The sequence below is a fragment of the Limanda limanda genome, chromosome 2 (assembly GCF_963576545.1).
Source record: "Limanda limanda chromosome 2, fLimLim1.1, whole genome shotgun sequence".
Taxonomy (NCBI): Eukaryota; Metazoa; Chordata; class Actinopteri; order Pleuronectiformes; family Pleuronectidae; genus Limanda; species Limanda limanda.
In genome coordinates this window covers 6,757,157-6,776,096 of record NC_083637.1, presented here as the reverse complement: position 1 = coordinate 6,776,096, position 18,940 = coordinate 6,757,157, and the positions used below count along the sequence as shown (strand labels likewise).

The 18,940-nt window shown below is 43.0% G+C and overlaps 1 protein-coding gene across 1 annotated transcript in view; it reads right to left on the bottom strand.

Moving 5' to 3' along the window:
- LOC133015801 (protein sidekick-1-like) overlaps positions 1–18,940 on the bottom strand; it is a 197,228-nt gene that overhangs the window by 13,049 nt on the left and 165,239 nt on the right. The window contains exons 31-37 of the mRNA XM_061083076.1: positions 11,511–11,712; positions 6,915–7,018; positions 6,707–6,777; positions 5,808–5,946; positions 4,411–4,467; positions 4,217–4,318; positions 1,539–1,654 (exon numbers count right to left, since the gene is read on the bottom strand). Coding sequence (XP_060939059.1) covers positions 1,539–1,654; positions 4,217–4,318; positions 4,411–4,467; positions 5,808–5,946; positions 6,707–6,777; positions 6,915–7,018; positions 11,511–11,712 — 791 coding nt within the window. The remainder of the gene's footprint in view (positions 1–1,538; positions 1,655–4,216; positions 4,319–4,410; positions 4,468–5,807; positions 5,947–6,706; positions 6,778–6,914; positions 7,019–11,510; positions 11,713–18,940) is intronic.

Below are 18,940 nucleotides of genomic sequence, written 5' to 3'. Positions count from 1 at the left end.
GTCTATTAACAGTAAAAATAACCCTTTATACCTGCTACTTGGTATATCTGACATGTCCATCACTGACAAATTTAAAAGACTTTATCAGACACTTGCTTTTTATGCTAGAAAGTGTATTCTTTTGAATTGGATCACAGATAAAGCTCCATCTAAGGCTCAGTGGCAAAGGGTTGTATTTGAATAAGTTGTGTTGGACCATTTGACATGTAAACGTCACAGCAATGATGATGTCTTTCGTAAAACATGGGAACCCTTTCTGTCATATGTTGGTCTGAATGTTTCCACCATTCTCACAAGAGGGTTTGTATCATAGCTCAGAATGCTCTGCCTCAAAAGAGCCACTCTGTTTTACCATTTAATTGATTTGCTTTTATTTCTGTATACTTTTATTTTACTTATCTGTTTTTAATTTGTTCTTACTTGTATAGGAGGTGACCCCTGAATCTTCTGCCTGTATGGATTTGAATATGTGTGTGAGCCAAATGTTTGTCTTGTTTTTGTTTTGTGTTGTATTACCTGTTGGAAAACTAATAAACATATATGTAAAAAAAAAACGGACCCTTAGTCTCACCACTAAGAAACAACAAATTCTGTCAAAACAAGGAAAATATGGATCGATTTCCTGGTCAAGAATAAATCAGAATAACTGTTTTCTGCCGAAGGTTTTTTCGCTGCTGCTCAGACGAACATCACACACACACCTCCTGACAGGCCCTGCATAGTTTGGTGATACCTGTTCCCCCCCGCCCATCACCCTCAGTGGGGGTAACAAGCCCCTCCAGGGCATCCCAGGAAACCCCGACTGTGGAAAAGCTCTCCACGGTGAAGTTTGGTGTGAGTCCTTCCTGCTGTGTGCTGCTCATCTCACAGAGCAGGTGTGTTAACAGACGTCTGAACCCTTTAAATTCATTGAACATTCTCTCTTTGCTCTTTTTCTTAATCTCCTTAACCCCCCTCCTCCTCCTCCATCTCACAACCCCTCCCAGCCTCCGTCCATCTCTGGTAGTTTCACCATATTCTCTGAATCCTCGTCTCTAATCAGGATTCTACAGGGATCACTCGCCCGTCTCCTTCCTTCACTCTGCAAATATTACGTTCCCTCCGTTCTTCTCCATTCCTCCCTCCATTCCTCCCTCCATTCCTCCCTCCGTTCCTCCCTCCACTCCAGCAGAAATCAATGTGTCTAAAGCGCAGGACAGATAACCTTGTGTTTGAAGTACTGAGAGCGAGGGGGTGGGACAGGAGAGTTAAGGGGTCGGGGGGGTGGAGTGATATTGAAACCATTAAAGGATATTCAGATTCTTCCTCTAACTTAAGTCTCTCTCTCTCTCTCTCTCTCTCTCTCTCTCTCTCTCTCTCTCTCTCTCTCTCTCTCTCTCTCTCTCTCTCTCTCTCTCTCTCTCTATGGGGCACTTGAAGGTGCAGCAGAGCAAAACTCCTCCAAGACAAGAGGGAAGTCGTTTTAAACACAGACAGAAACGAGCTGTGGGATTATTTGTGTGTGTGTACATGTTTGTGTGTGTGTGTGTGTGTGTCACCTTGTATCCTTGGATGAGTCCATTCTGGGTCTCGAGGGGGGGTGTGTCCCAGGTCACTTCCAGGCTGGAGGGAGACACGGGGGACACTGTGATGGACTGGGGGGCCACGGACGGAGCTGCAGCAGGAGAGAGACGCCTCGTTAGACAGGTCTTGTATCTTTGTGAGGACCGTTGTCAGGTTAAGACCTTATTCGTGAAAGTCAAGGAGAAGAACTACACTACCCACAATCCTCAGATGTAGAAATTACGTCATTGATTGGTGGAGCTCATTGTTACCATGGAAATGTTTAACCACAAACCGCGAAAACTATGTTAGCTATGATCAGATCCTCCAGAGTTACTATAGGTTACTACACTACACACTTCATGAAACACTATGTACACAAATACAAGCTACACAAGACAATTTATTACAGCACTATATTAAAATCAAGGTTAAATTCAAGAAGATGTGGTTTGAAAGGGATCATTCGCAATGGATTATGGGATGTGTCGATCTTTCACACATCTACACACAACACACACTCTCGTACCTTTGCCCTTTTTCCCCATTTTACGAATTTCTTTTGCAAATCAAATGTTTTACGGTCATGTCACGACCTCATTTAGCAGTTCGGCCTGGTTCCAGGTTTAAAACTCTTTTTATAAGTTCCATAAGAACCATCAATGGAGAAACTTCTTCAGGAACCAGAGCCGCTCTAAAAGTGTGCGGGATCTGTGACGCTCTACTGGGTTCGGGTTAGGACAAGTGTTGGCGTTCGGCATTGAGCTGATGTTAAGGTTAAGGTTGAGGTTAGGGACTCAGGAATACATTATACCAACAAGTGTCCTTGATATGTTAGAAGTAGAAGATTGTGTGTGTGTGTGTGTGTGTGTGTGAGTGTCTGTGTGTGTGCAGCTGGTTGTTACGGAGGAAGTCGGTAAGATATGTTCTATTCTTCCAATTAGAACGGGCCTGAGGCGGAACCTTGTTACTCCAGCGCTCCACACATATGCATGAACAGCTCAGCAGTTGCACCTGAGGCTAAAGAAAAAGGCCATATCACCCCATTTCATCATCCACCCCCCCCCCCCCCCCCCCCGCCTCCGACTCCCGCTGCTTATCCTCACCTCTGCCTCCATCGCATGTGATATGTATAACCTATTAAACTCTACACACACACACACAAATTGGTTATGAATGCAGGACCAGTCTGGAGGAGGGAGTGTGAGATTGCAAAAAAAAAACGTGCATGTGTCGCTATCATAAAGTGCAGATCCCTGTCCGCCCATAACTCTGCCTGCAGGGCCGGACCCACAGATGATGCTGCTGCACCTCCTCCTCCAGCACCTCCTCCTCCTCCAGCACCTCCTCCTCCAGCACCAGGATTCCCCAACCACTTTCTCCAGGATACTGTCAACACCATGAAAAGGCTACACCAACTCAAGATCTAATCAGAGTGAAACCAGTCCCAAAAACGAGCCTTTTTTGATCAAGACCAAAGATTTTTTTTACTGGGAAACAGTGAAAATGTCAAATAATCCTCTGGCAATATTAAATCCTGGATCTTCCTCCTGAACTGAATCCCAGCCTGAAATGATTGAGTTCTCTCCTGATCCAAATTGCATCCAATCACCAAGTTACATGGTAATTTGTCTTGTATATTTGTGTAATCTTGCTAGTAAACATAAAAACCAACCAACAAACAGACAGGGGAGAAAGATTTGGACTCTGAACGATAAACTCAGTTTGGACGACACATGATGGACGTTTAAAGGCCTCACATCCTCCTGCTGTCATGTCGTTCAACTCATCCTGCTCAACATGCTCACTAAGTGTGTGTGTGTGTGTGTGTGTGTGGGTTTGCATGTGTGAGATATATTTGCTTTCCTGTCTGATTAATGGATCCTTTGGTTTGACTGGTGAAAGTTAAACAGGGGTTGGGCCTTCACTATAAAATAAATGACCTTGTGCAGCTCTGGATCACTTTCAGACACACACACACCTGCACAGACACACACACACACACACACACACTTATCCAATCGAGAGCACCTCTTCGCCTATCAAATGCAATGTCACTCAAGGGGCAGCAGGGGCAGGACAGGAGGCGTGGACACGACAAAGACCGAACGAGAAGAGAATGACAGAAGCATTAGAGCGGATGGAACCAGATTGGATAAAAGCCGACAAAGCAGAGACTCGTTTGACCAAACAATCCCAAACTCAAAAGTCCACTTTCTGGTTTCTTCTATAGATTTCTACCATATCACAGGCACCTTTCAAAGTGATGGAAATCCTTCACAGCTACTGGGTCAAATCAAAAGATCGATCTCCATTGAAACTAAACTCCAGCTTATGTTGAAGAATGTGACACAAACTCTTAACTGAAATGTTCCTTTGTGTGCTTGGAATTCAGCTTTTTATCAGCGTACATGGGAGAGAAGAGCTAGAAAAACTCAAAACAGGTCAATCTGAGGAGGGCTGTTTTAGACAGGGTAAAAAGTGTGCTGTTTTAAATGATCCTTGTGGTGTTTTGACCAAAATATGTTACAGACATTTCATTAAGACCCCAAGGAACCATATCAACTTGTGGTAAAATGGACATACGATGGGTCCTTTAAACAAGTGTTTTGATCCTGAACAAGATGTGTAGCTCACACAGGGATCATGTGTAAAACCAGCGTCCTTCACTGACCTGCTTCTCCCACAGACACCTCCACAGGGACGGAGGCGGGACTCTCTCCGATGATGTTGTAGCTCGTCATAACAATCTGGTAACGGGTGAACTTCTTGAGCTCTGCAGAGAAACAACACAAAGCAGTTTAGAGACTTCACCAGGACACACAAGCCGAGGAGGCGGCGCTGCGGTTTCACTGGCGGACGACTCACGTGTCAACTCGAACTCCGTGAGCGAGGCGCTGCTGACGGTCTTGAAGGTGCTCTTGGCTTCAGGGGAAACATGGAGGGAGAGTACATCCATAAACATTTCACGTTCAACAATAAATTGTGCAATTATAATGCTATTCGATTGAATGACTGTATTAAAGACGTTTATGTTTCTGCTCCCTGGTCGGACGCCGCGGCCGCTGGACGGACACAGGATCACTCATCTCGTCGGGCAGATACTCAATCTACTATAAAGCATGGCGGATATTAATATTTTATTATTGCAATGTTATAGTGCAGTATGGGTGGTCTCATAGGAAGGGGGGGGGCGTCCTTGTGAGGGCTGTTTGCTCAGTCTGTCATCATAGTCACACCTGGTTCCTGCTTTGATGTGGAAATCATCTGAAAAGATCTTTAAAATATCTTTTCAAGTCTTGTTTTCTTAAATATTTAAAAAGCTCTGATTGAAAATGGTATCATGAACACGGCAGACCTTGAGCTCACTGCCAGGTTGTAAATCCTCCACAGACGTTGTCACTGAGCTTATTGGTGCAAACTGTTTTCATCTGCGATTCTCTTTCATTGCTTATTTTTTGTGATTTCACATAATACCCACGCTGACATTGAAATATTTTTCATTAAATAAATGATTTCATCGCGGCGCCTTGGTGAGCAGCTGGTTTGTATGATCTGAAAAACTCACTGATTCATACTGTGTGTGATCGTCTTACAATAAAACTTCTATGAGCCGCAGTAAAGTTCCATAAGAGCAACTGACCGTTTGCTAAACCCCTGAAAAAAAAACCTGTTATTCACAAACTGACACAACAGCCATCAGTTCAGTGTCTTGCTCATGGACACTTGGGCAGTGCAGTGTGGAGGAGCCGGGCGATCACGACCTGCTCTCTCTCTTTTCACTGAGCCTCAGCTGCCAATGAGAATAAAGGACTGTAGCTCCACTCAGTGTCTAAAGAGCCTTGAGGCCTTTTATTACCCTCTTAAAAAACCCAAAACTTACAGGGAATGTGTTTAACAGGGTTTTCATTTGCTCTAAGGAAGTTTGTAAGTGTTGGCAGGACTGAGTTTACGATCTGCACTTATAACCACACTTTATTTCCACAGCTGCGGAGAAAATCCACAACTACACAGGTTGGAATGGTCGTAGCTAAATGCAAGTAGGTTATAATACATCATATACTAAGAATAACATCTACATTGGAAAACAAGAAGTCATATTAAGTATCATCAGGCTATGAAGATGATCTGGTTTCATTTATCAGATCCAGTGTCTTAGTCCAATAAATTAGGTTTAAAGTTTAAAGACCTTTTACTGGATCCTTGTTATAAATTGAGTCATTGGAAACAAATTAAAAGTCGACCTGCAAATGTGTAGCACTCACCTGTAAGGAGGGAACTGGTGTTGCTGCTCCTGGTTGTCTGGACCTCTGCCTCAGCGGAAGCCGAGCTGTTCACTGGAAGCTCTCTGTAGTACAGTCGGTATCCGGTCAGAACCCCGTTGATGCTGTCGTCACCGGGCCGCTGGCAAACACGCAAACAAGCACACGGCACATGAAGAGGATTAATAATGATCCATTTCCCAAGTAGAACAACTTCTGAGGGTTTTTTTCTGCTGTATGTGAAGAGAAAATGTTCATTTTCCTGTGTGATTGACAGGACAGGGGCCGGCTGGCAGAGCAGGGTTCTATCGGTCCACTTTAAAGAGCTGCTCAGACACAGAGATGCTTCACTGGCTCTGGCACCCTTGTAAAGGATGATGAAATTGCAGGTGACTTTCTTTTTCCACTGCCTCCTTCTGCTTTGATACAAGGCGAGAAGGAGCAAGAGGAGACGTTTCCAAACCGGCGGAGGAAGAGTGACAAGCGTTGAACTCGCCGGTTCTATATTTACTGTCAATTCACATTTGGCCACAGACTCGCTCCACTTTTCTGTAACTCCCGGGGCTTTTCTTTCTCCTCCATTGATGGACATGGCTGATGTTTGCCTCTCTTGCCCTCTAACATCTCCCCTGCTGCTATATTCTCATTAGGACTTTTCAACATTTTTCCTCCCCACCCGGGACGATCTGTCCCCTCCGTCTGTTCATCCTTCTCTCCCTCCATCTCCTCAATCTGTCTCTGCTGCCCTCTGAACTTCCCTGCTTCAGTAACAATGGTAATTTCTTCCCGGGAGTCTGCAGCAATCTCACGTAAATGATTAACCTGCACTCACAAGTTTGTTTCTGTGTGGGTCTGTGTGTGTCTCTGTGTGTGTGTGGGTCTTGTTGTTGTTGTGACGATACCTTCCACTGCACCAGGACTGAGGTGGTGGTTGTGGGCTTCACCGCGAGGATCACCGGAGGCTGATCGGGAACTAGAGAGGAAACACAGGAAGAGAGTGAGGAAGAGGAGAAGACACAGAGACAAGCTTCTGTCCATCTTCTTATCTGCTTTGTTTTAAAATCCACACATCCCCTCATCCTCCCCTTTCTTCTCCTCCCAGTCTCTCACCGTCCTGCAGAGTCGTCACAGCCTCCGTCTCTTTGCTGAGGACGCTGTCCCCGACATCGTTGGTGGACAGCATCCGAAACTTGTACGATGTGAAAGGCTCCAACCTGCAGACAAAAACACATTTATATGTTTGATATATATGCATTCAGAGAGGAGGTTATATCTCTATAAGTGTTTCGTTCATGCTCTTGAGAATAATTCATGGATCAAGTATATTTAGGGGACAGACATTTATGAGTCTGGGCAATTTGGTGCAGATCCAAATAAAAGTCCTGGGCCTAAGCCGACGTATATATTTGCATTTTGGTTCAGGCATGAATTTATAAATCGGTTCATTAGAATATTGAGAAATGGTTTTGCTGCAGAGAGATCCACAGAGATTGTTTCAGTGTGATTTTTGTTATCACTAAACCAAGTGATGAGGACATTGCATCTGAAATTAATCCAATAAAACCACAGCAATACAATTACACTCATAACTTTGAGCAGGACTTGTGTAACACTGCGACAGCTGAAGACGACATCTCCTCTGGAGCAGCTGTGCCTTGTGATCATCAATCAAAACGAAATTTTTCTCAGTGCTCACAATGGATTTTCACACAGTGGAAGCACCAGGTGTTAATGCAACTCTCAGGGGTTTTTGGTTGGAACTTGAAAGATGAGCCACGGGTGAAAATTGCATCTCTGTGGCTTCTCTTAGCTGCAGGACTGAGCTTCAGTCTGTGGTGGTTTCACAGTTGGTACTTGGACTCAGTTATTACTAGTGTGTCTGTCACCTGTGAGGGGGGGGGACAAACAGAGGTAGAGCTCAGGTAGATTCATTCACTCATCCACTGTGTATGTAGACCACATGTGGCAGGAGGGTGTGTGGAAGAAACCTTTGTGCATCTCCTCTGGCTTCATGAACACGTGGAAGATTTAGCACCACTGTGTTTGGATAAAATTGATTCTTGCCAAAGTTCCCGAGCTGTTTCCGCTATTGGTCAATAAAATATATTTTTGTTAATCTTCATTCCAAACAAGTGTGTGCTCTCACTCCTTCCGTCTGTGTTCAGTTATTCAACATTCAGTGCATTTCCTGCCTTGTTAAGGGATATTTAAATGTTTCTTTTCTCTTGGCACTCGAACAAAAAGAAAAACAACGCTCTATAGAATACACAGAGAATTCAGCTCATCAAAACATTACTCTACAGCCCACAGGTGGTGAGAGAATCCACTGGGTGCCTTTAACTCCGGCTCCTCCACCTCCCACAGGTGTGTTTTGCCCTTTCACTGGTCTCTAAAGATCACACAGGTCTTGAATATTAATTATCATACACCTTTCCTAATTGTCTCCCCTGCCAAAGCATTTTCACGACCACATCTTATCTGTATTTCTCCTCTGTGCAGAGTTAAAGCCTTAATAAGAACAGGGAAACAATTTACACCGGTCATATTGAAACCAATTTACCCAAGAGCCACTTACAACCTGTCCGACGAACACGGAGCCATTCAGAGCCACTCGCTGAACGAGTCTGCTGCACAGCTGCTAATAGTTCCAACACCCTCTCTCCCTCGCGCTGGGAAATTGATTACAATTTTTAAAAAAGGACAGGTGGCTGCAAAACAGTCATTTTTCTTAATTCTTAATTTATCTAACCCATTATAAACACCGGTTAACAAGAGTTATTCAATAATTAGCAACAAGAAGTCATTCCACTGCTGCTCCCGCATCTACCTGCAAGGTCCCTCTGCAGACTGTGTTTACAGAGCGACTGGGAGACAGAGGAGGACCAGTAAAAAATTCAGCGGGCGACAGAAGAACTGCTCAAGTGTCTTCTTGTATAATAATGAGCCGGGCGCAATGAGGGACAAGAAGGGCCCTGTGGGGTTGTGGGTATCGTAGGAATAGAACTTCAAAGATACCGAGCTCAAAGAGGGAGGGGTACCAGCAGCACTGGGAGGATGTTGAGGACAGTGTTTGAAAGTGTGAGCCTATGTGTGTGTGTGTGTGTGTGGACTCTATGTGTGTGTGTCTGCGAATGAGCCCGGGGACTTCGATGTTTTGGTTCCAAAGATGTCTCGCTGGAAAACAACAATTAAGGACAGATAACAAGTAAGTATGAGCGTGAGCAAACGGAGATGTCAGCTAATTCCTTCATCCAGCGCCGTAATGAGAGCATTCAGTGATAGAGAGAGCTTGAAAACGCCGTGGTCGTGGCAGATCGACTCTCCCTGAGGTTGGGTGCAGCGACACTGAGAGAACAGTCTTCAGCATCTCAAATAGTCCTGAGAAAGCTCGTGAAGGAGCTCACTAAACAGTTCAGTTTGGAGTCGCTCCGTTGGGGAGAAACTAATAAGCCTCATCAGGGTTCTGCTACTCGGGTCTGACCACTATCACCTGCTGCTGTAATGACAGTCTCAACAGGGAGGAGAGGATGGAGGGATAAAGAGAGAGAGGAATGGAAAAGAAGCAGCGTTCAACTGGAGCACATGACGAGAGGAGGTGAAGCTCGAGGAACGTTTGATGGGTTTTGAAAGCTTTGGCTACCGGTGGTTGGACGGAAGGTGGTGGCAGCAACTGGGACGAATGCTGGGAAAGTAAAACTGGAGGAAGAAAGAGAGATAACAGATAAACGGCAGAGAGAGAACTTGAAAGCATGAAGGCAGAGAGAGAGAAAATATTAAGAAAGATAAAAAGACAGAGCTGCTCCTGCTGTGCCTGTGATCAGGTGACTCAGATCCTCCACAGCTCTGCAGTGATTATGATTATTCTGGTCTGTCTGGTTTTCTTTTTTCCTCCATCAACCTTTTCTTTACTTCCTGTGTTATATTCATACAAATGTTTCTGTTCTTATTCTCAGTTCTTTGCTTTGAGAATTCACAGCATCCCTCCTCCCCGAGGACGCATAAACATTACAAGATTTCTACTGATTGCTTCAACTAGTCTAATTCCAACATGATGCACTAAACCCAACTTTCCATATTGAATATATATACATAAATATATATTTATATATGAGTAATTGTTCCTGTTTACTCCAGAGATTCTTGACGTGGTCGAATCGATGCCTAGGTGAGCCCTCTCCCTCCTTGGATACCGTTGCTAAGGCCTGTCAAGCTTTCTGATGTCACGTAGCACATGTCAGACATTTCAAATAAACTCTTTTTAAAAATACTAATCTAGTGAAAGGGTTTTAAAAATACACTGGCTGGCCACAGACATGATGCTGAGCTGAAAGCCTGAGAGGACGTCAGAGCAGAACTGTTATTGTGTTACAGCAAAAGATGACGAAGAAAACATTTGAAATCAGATTTTCCTTCTGACATTATCCTCTGGAGCTGCTCAGCTTCGACTCATGGAGAGACAGACAGTGAAGACACCACTTCCCTATCGGAGAATCGCTCTGAGAGTATTGGACACCGCTGGAAGTTAAGATGTTTGTCTCGTGAGGCCTTGCTGGGTTTGCTGGAGTGTTAACTTTCTCAAATCCAATAAAGAGCCGGACAGAGACGTTAATGTTCAGCTGAATCCTTAAAAGCTCACGGGGACGACTTCAATGCTGCTGCTGTTGTGAACGCAGCTTTGTGATCTGTCTTTAAAACCTAATAAGAAAGAGACGCCTCGTGGAAGAAGCACTCAGAGCTGTCGGTTGTGAGTTAATTAGCAGAAGTCATGCAAACATTGCAGGTAACGTCAGAGCAAACATCTATTCTGTATTCTGCTGCTGCCTTGACGACTGTACGCGGGTGCATCAACTCAATGCACCTACCTACAGTTGCTAGGCTAGTTTGTGGGGGGGGCAGCATGATGGTGCAGTAGCTACGTCTGTGTTTGAACCCGGGTCACAAACTCTTCAAGGTTCTTTCCTCCGGCAGGAGGCTGCGGTCGATCAGGACCAAAACCTCACGCCATGAGACCAGCTTCTTCCCGGCTGCAGTTGGCCTTATCAACAAGGCCTTGGACTTTGATCCCGCCCCCACGCCTCAAGGATGTGTTACATTAACACATATTTTATTATATTATGTTGCATATCATTGCATATTGCAAATTGACATTGCTTTCTCCTGTTTTGCATTTTGCATTTCACTTTTTACTTTACTTTTTATATCTTTTATATCTTTTTATTTTAGATATTGTTTATTTTTTTTCTTATGTGTGTTGTATTCATTGTGTTTTTATGTTTTTATGTTCATTGTTTGCACCAACAACCAGAGCAAATTCCAGGTAGGTGTAAACCTACTTGGCAATAAACACATTCTGCTTCTGCTTCTGATTCTGATTCTGATTCTGATTCTGATTCTGATTCTGGTGAGTTGGAGGCTTTATGGTGGAGGTTGCATGTTTTCCTCTCAACGTCCCAACACATGCAGGTCAGGTGAATTAAATTACCCACAGGTGTGAATGTAAGAGTGAAGGTCGCTGTTTGTCAGGACTTTAATGAACTGGCTTCTCGTCTTTTACCCAGTCTGAGCTGGGATCGGCTTGGAGGAGAGGCTGAAGCAAACAGGCAAGTGGTGGAGTAAACATACTATATTCTGTACATGCTTCGATGTGTGTGTGTGTGTGTGTGTGTGTGTGTGTGTGTGTGTGTGTGTGTGTGTGTGTGTGTGTACCTGTCCACGCTCCAGGCGGTCACGTTGTGTGGGATGTCAGCGATGTGTGTGCTCCAGTCCCCACTGGGCAGCTGTTTGAGCTGCACAGTGAAGTACCTGAGGGGAGAGGAGCCCGACCCCCCCGTCACCCAGTGGAGGTGCAGACGCCGAGACTCCATGCTGTCCTGAGGAACGTACAACTTCCTCGGTGGCTGCGGCCGCTCTGTGGAAGCGGGAAAGAGGAGAAGATATAAAAAGATGAGAGTGGAAGGAAATGGAAAATATAGGCGAGGGAGCATTTAGAAGTTAAAAAAGTATCCTGACACATTTTGAAAAGCCAGTCAAACATAAAAGCTGCTACAGGAGTATTTTTGTTCGAAAGCATTAATTCACTTTAGATTTAGAGTTGGCGGACAAATCAAAAGATGGAATTATCGCTTATTACCGCGAGTGAAGGAGGTGTTGGATGCAAAGAGTCAAAACACCCACAGGTTTATCTCCCATCGCAGATGTGGGTGTTTGTTTTGGAGAGAAGTTTGCAGACGCTTTGACCTTTTTTCCACGACAAATAAAAAGAAAACCAGACAAAAGAGTTTTAGAAGGTGTTTGTGCTGTTAGAAGCCGGATTGTGAAGAAGTTCAAAGGCTGAAGAAGCCTAGAAGTTCACCTGTAGTCGTGATATATCGATGTGTGGGATTTGTGTTCAAACATATGTAGAGAGTCGGATGTTTAGTAGTGGAAACCAAAGACTGTTTGTAAAGACAGATGACGCTTCTCAAGTTTATCCCGATACCCAGAAATGAAGCCAAATGATCCCGGATAAGAAAGCCGCCATTTTGCACATTTGGAGACTCCAGACTTACTTTTTTTTTGATTGAATATTTATTTAAGTCTCGGAAGACACATTGAGGGATAAGACCCTCATTTACAATGGTGCCGAGGGTACAATAAAAAAGTTGATACATTAAACGTTAATGAAAACATGAACAACAAACAAAATGAACAACAATGAAAACATGAACAACAAACATTAATGTGATAAGAACCACCTGCAATGACAGAAACCATCTTCGAGAACATGTGACTTTTTAGTTTGGTCCATGACCCATTTGCTAACATTCAGGAGGCGGGGTTTATGACGCCTACCGCACCCAGCCACCAGGGGGCGATCCAGATGCTTTGGCTTCACTTTTGACGAAGCCGTCATTTATATACAGATTATGTTGGAAACTCACAGATTACGACTTCTAGAAGAAGCTTTCACTTAGTTTCAGTTCAATTTTGGATTTAATTAATTTGAATACAGCGTGAATCTCTACTAGAACTCATGTAAGAATCTGATTAGAGACAATAAATCAGTTTTTCAAAGAGTAAAATCTAGATGGAGAAATCCAGGCTTGTCTAATCCCCCCCGCTTTGACTAAAGAATCCAATGTTTAATAAATCAGCTTACAGCCGACTCAGCTGGAACCATGCAACCCTAAATGCATGTAAATGCACGTGTGAGATGATCGCTGTGCGGGAACATATACGCATTCGATATGTTTCTCCACTCATCCGTTCCTGCTTCTCCTTTGATTTCCCTCTGATGTGTCGCCACAGATATTGAAATGAGTGGTGACCTGAACAAATGGAGGCCATCACGGACCAGATGCTGCAAACAGCTTGAAACACTGGACACGAACATCCCGCGTTTACATCACACACGTGCACCAGTGTGACTGCTGCAATGAATATATATGTGTTTAAATGAAACAAGACATCTAACCACTGCGGCGTAAAAGAAACAATATTCTCAGCAGATTGCCAGCGTATGTGTGTGTGTGTGTGTGTGTGTGTGTGTGTGTGTGTGTGTGAGAGAGAGAGAGACTGTGGATTTGTCTTCACTATTCAATTAGGAGATGAAAGATGGCTCCAGGAGTCATTGTCTTTGTGCGACTGTGTTGCGGGTAGTTGTGTGTAATCAGTGGACATTGACACACGTACTGTATGTGCATGTAGACACAAAAACAAAAACACATGGTCGGGGGGGGGCATTAGTGTTTAATTTCAGGGGCGGGGGGGGGTTATCGATTACGTCTAGAAATAAAAGCGCTATCGATTCTCTCTGAAGTTTAATTAATCGCCAATTACGCTTTGAAACATACGCAGAAGCACACACGCACACACACACACACACACACACACACACACACACACACACACACACACACGGACACACACACGGGGGCACACCTTCCCTCATTCATCCTTATCACAAGTCATTTTAGTCAAATCTGTCCGTCTCCCTCTTTCCCTCTCCTCTTTATTCTTCATCCTCATCCAGATTTCTCTGTTCTCTGCCTCCTTTGTTTCTCTGATCCCATCTGTGTCTCTCTGTCTGTTTCCCTCTCGTTCTGTTCCCCTGTAAAGATCATGTTCTGATAATCAGCTCATAACTGTCGGAACACGTACATGCCCTTTGAGCACCAACACCACTGTTTACTGCTACACCGCGGAGAGGGAATGTGGGAGGAAGATGCTTTCGAACCAGGAACCTTCACGAGACTCTTCCCTTCATGCAATATACATATGATTGATTTAGTGCTTAATGGAAGCATATTGTGACGTGTACACTTTTAGTTATTTCTTAATTTTTCGACATTATACTAACTCAATTTAACTTGACTTTTTTCTGTTTTAACCCCACACTGTGGTAATCTGGTCAGAACTGGTCAGAAGGAGGGAGCCAAAGAAGCAGCGAACAAACAGGAAACACCAATGAGGCTCTTCTAAGTGCTCGCTGAGGGGGGGTTAGGGTGTATTGGATTTAGACTTAAGTTTGACTAGTTGGAACTTTAGTTTAAAACAGTGTTTATCTCCAATTATAGACTAACTGTGGTGTTTTGTTTGATTTGTATTTGGAGTTTGAAGTCGATCGACTTTGTCGTCATAGCACGAGGTTAGTTCTCTTTATCTGGAATTCTTTTTTCTCCTTTTAGGGTAAATACTGTATATTCCTAACTTTCAGAAGAAGAAGGGGATGATGGGGTGGATGGGGGGGGGGTGTGGGATCTGCTAAATAAGATAATAATAAGCTTCATTCATTACCTTATCAGTTATCACTCTCTTGGAGACAAACACCCGATTAGACAAAAATCTCTGGAGGGAATCACAGTTTTTGTCCATGATACATGCGGCACATTAACGCTGCCTCACACACACACACACACACACACACACACACACACACACACACACACACACACACACACACACACACACACACACACACACACACACACACACAGAGACACACACCCGCAGGCCCACTCAAAAAAGCAATTTTCTCTTTCCAGGGATTAAGTTGGTCTCTCCAGCATCATCAGAAAGAAATCTCTATTAGAGCATTCTGTCGATCTCCCAGTGAGAACGGGCCATTATGTTACTGAAGTGGAACAGGGAACCACTGGATTCTGTTTCTAAAGAAATCCTGATAATGATGCTGCCGATGTCACGATATCTGATCCAATTAAAATGCGCTACACACACCGAGAGCTGCGAGCGGAATATCAGACATCATGATTTCTAGTTTTTCATAAAAATTCACTGTCACGATTTATTATAAGGACTTTTGTAGCATTTCAATGCTTCACCAGACGTGTGGCCGACAGAGAGAATCGGACAAAGAGATCAGGGACGGACGTATATGAAAGGTTTCGAGTCGTGTTTCAAAAAGTCAAAGTTATTCTTCCGATGGTCCATTGAGACACGAGAGCCGCTGTTACTTTAGAAGTGACAATGAAAGTGATCTTTTACTTTCAAGGGATGGCTCCTCTTTTCTCAGGAGTCAAAAAACCTTTTGAAATTCATTTTGATAAACATTTCATTTTAGGAGAAGGAAAATTAATTATCATGGATTATCAAAAAAAACAGTTTCCAGGAGTAACAATGCAGTGTATTTAAAACTAAGTTTGGTGAAAGAAGAAAAAATATGACGGACAGTTAATTGTCAATGTCTTTATAGTGACTATAATCAATATTCTTTTATTAAATTGAATCAGGATGAACTATAATGGGAATCATAGGGAATTATCCCCTGGCTCTAGCGACCTCTTTTGTCAAACTGGCAACAAGAACACTTTCAAAATATGGTTTCAAACTAGAATTCCCAACTACTGTTTACATCCTATTTGTTATTTAAAAAAGATATTCACCAGATGTCAGTGAGTTCATGAAACATCTATTTTTAAAGTTGGCTTCTTGCTGTTCACTCTGTTAACTTAACTGAATCTTCTACAGTCTGAATTTAGAGAAAAATAGCATTTATGCAGTGCAAAATAAATTCAACTGTATAACCTGGTGCACATGTCAACCTGTAATTGCGTCAATGGAAGAAATAATTCTTAAAATACACTGAGAGGAGATAAAAGCATCACAACCTCCCTTTCTGAGGAGGATGAAAAGTGAAAAATAAACTTTATTCCTCAGTCGCTTTAGCTCTTTTAAAATCAAGTCACTATAAAGAGCTGTTCATCCTCTTTGTCCATCAACTGCCTGAAGGAGAAAATGTCATTTTCAGGTTCCAGGTTGAACAAAACTAAGGAGAGTCACAGCTCAGTCTCCGATATCTCTGTTCATATTACTGTTCTACTTCATCTACTCTTCTGAATCACATGTCTTGCCACAAAAGACAAAATTACCACAATTTAAGTCTTCTTCCCTGCCCACACCAGAGCATGATGCCATGAGTCGGTGAGAGAAGCTGAAAATCTTCATTTCACTCGACAAGTCAGTTAATTTGAGTCTGTTTAGTAACACAATAAACACAACAAGCGTTTCATGAACTGTTGCACAGATCCTCGGGGGAGTATTTGAAACTCCAGACGCTCGTTATTCCCTCGTACAACTAATACCTGGTGATTTCAATATCTACACATGTCGCCGTGCATGCTCTGTTAAATCCGCTGGAGATTTTAAATGTCATTTCATCTTTTTTCTCTTTGCACAGCGACTCGTGGAAAAGGTCAGACGTCTTATTTTTGCTCCAACTTTTGGAGCCCAGTACAAACGCATCGTGCACGTTCAGCCGCTAACTGCTTGTTGGATCATGGAGGATCCGTCCGAGCTGTTTGCTTTGTTGCGTCTGGACTTTTATCTTTTGCAAAGATTTCATAAAGACCACGACTCATTACACCTCTTCACTAGAGATCATACAAATTGTAAATGCAAAAACTTGACTTGACTTCTCCGTACCATTCCCACAATTTAAGAAATAGCAAACCCGAAATGTCTCTGACCAATTTGCCTCTATTTGAAAGTTAAAACACATGATTGTCTACTATAATATACTGAAACAGGTTTGAAGAGCTCAGGTTCAATTAATAACATTCATCAAGTCACTCCTGCTTAACATTGGCTCATTTACAGGATTTCATGAACAATCTGGTTTATTTAAGACCTTTTATCTTGCGTTTTCATCTTTGTAATGGAATGTGAATTTCCTTGCTGGTTCCTGTTGCATGAATGCAGCACAGGACTGGATGAAGAAAGCAGATTTTACTCGTCATTACTCAAAGCCTCCGAGCTCACACCCCATTATTCTAGTTGAATTATCCAGTAATGTAGAAAAGTATTTTTTTTTTTTTTTATAAATAGAAAACAAAGACACTTGTTTTGCTGGTTCCATTAGTGTGTGATTTAATACAGTTCCAGAATTTAATCACACACTTACTGGGCCTGTGTTCATTCATTTTTAAAGAGAGAGAGAGAGAGAGAGATTGATTTTTAACAATCACACACAACACAAATTACTGCTCTTTGTCATTTTTTCCCCACGTGAATCAAGATGTACGACACGTCTCACTTCACTGCTGAGTGCAGTTGCTCAGATAGCAGCTCTGTTGCACCTATAACTACACATATGTCTTATTAACTATTAATTGGGGCTTTCAACCACATCTTATGTTCCTCAGCAGAGAGAACAGGGAATGGATTGTGTTTATAAAGAGTTATTCTGGTCTTAACGACCACTCAAAGCTCTTCAAAGTACAGCTGACATTCACTTATTTGGGCTTTGTTTATCAGTCATGCATCTTACATGTGAGTGTGTGTGTGTGTGTTTGTGTGTGTGTGTGAGTTTGTGTGTGTACAGATGTCAGGAGCACTTTGAGTGTCTTGTGGAATTAAATGTATTATTAATTTTTTAAGCTGTAAAATATTGTTTTAAAAGAAGCAACAGTGATGATTAGAAAAGCTTTGTCGTCCATTAACAAATATCTCTGTCAAAACGAATCTCTTTGCTTTTAATCCCTATTAAAATTAATTTGTGTTCCTGAAATTAAAGCACAGGGGAACAGGTTCAAAGAGGAAACCGTCTCTGTCGTTCACGTCATTAACGATAGTTAGTTTTAGTTTCTTCACAACACTTTGCCACCAGCCTCAGGACGACGCTATAGTTAAACACACCGGCAGTGAGACTCCAGGCAGAGCTGAGAATATCACCTCTCATCAGATGTGTGCCTGATGAAAAGCTGCCTTGATGAATCACTCACATCATCTCAATGTTTTCTGTCACACTCTACAAACACTGTTCAAATTAGATTTCTATAAATTCTTTACGTACGTTCAGCACTTTGTGGTTCGGGGTGAGAGGCGGAGTGTCAGGTCGGATGTTTTAATCGGAGCGTGATCCCGAAGTTCTGCTAAAGTGGAGGGGGGGGGGGGGCTGACTTTCACAGTTCATGTCACTAATGTTTCCCATACAGAGACTTCTGGGTCTGCACCCATCTACTTGAACTCCATCATACGGGCCTGTGCTCCGAGTCGGCCACTGAGTTCCTCGGAGGAACGCTGGCTGACATTTCCATCCCTGCACACGAGGCGATCACAGCCCGGACTCGTTTGTTCTCTGGTGGAGGAACAAGCTACCGAATGCAACCAGAGAAGAAGAGTCCTTCTCGTTCTGCAATCCCGCACCCCCCAGGCTCAGAGACAGTTTCATCCCCCAGGCCATAAGACTTTTAAACTCCTCTGAACTGCAATAACTCCACCAAACCAGCACCCTGGCATATTTGAATATTTGCACTACTGCACAAATTGCACTATTGTTGTTTTATTTTTCTCTTCATCTGTAAAGACATATATTTAGATATATATATTTTATTTTCTATTTTAAATTGTATTCTATTTTATACTATTTCTATTTTTATTTTATTTTTTTGGTAATTACTTGAGCATTGCTTAAAGAGAGCCTGTGACTCAAGTATTTCATTGCCAGCGACTGCTTTATGTTATCTCTGTGCATTTGACAATAAAAAATCTTGAATCTTGAATCCCCTCCCTCTTGAAGAGTCTCCTCCTCTGAGAGCACCTCCTCTCTCAACCCAACTAACTCACTAACATGCCTGACAAGCACTTACCTCCTTCCCTCAACTCCTAAACTTGATCTGGTTGAACAGATTCACCACATA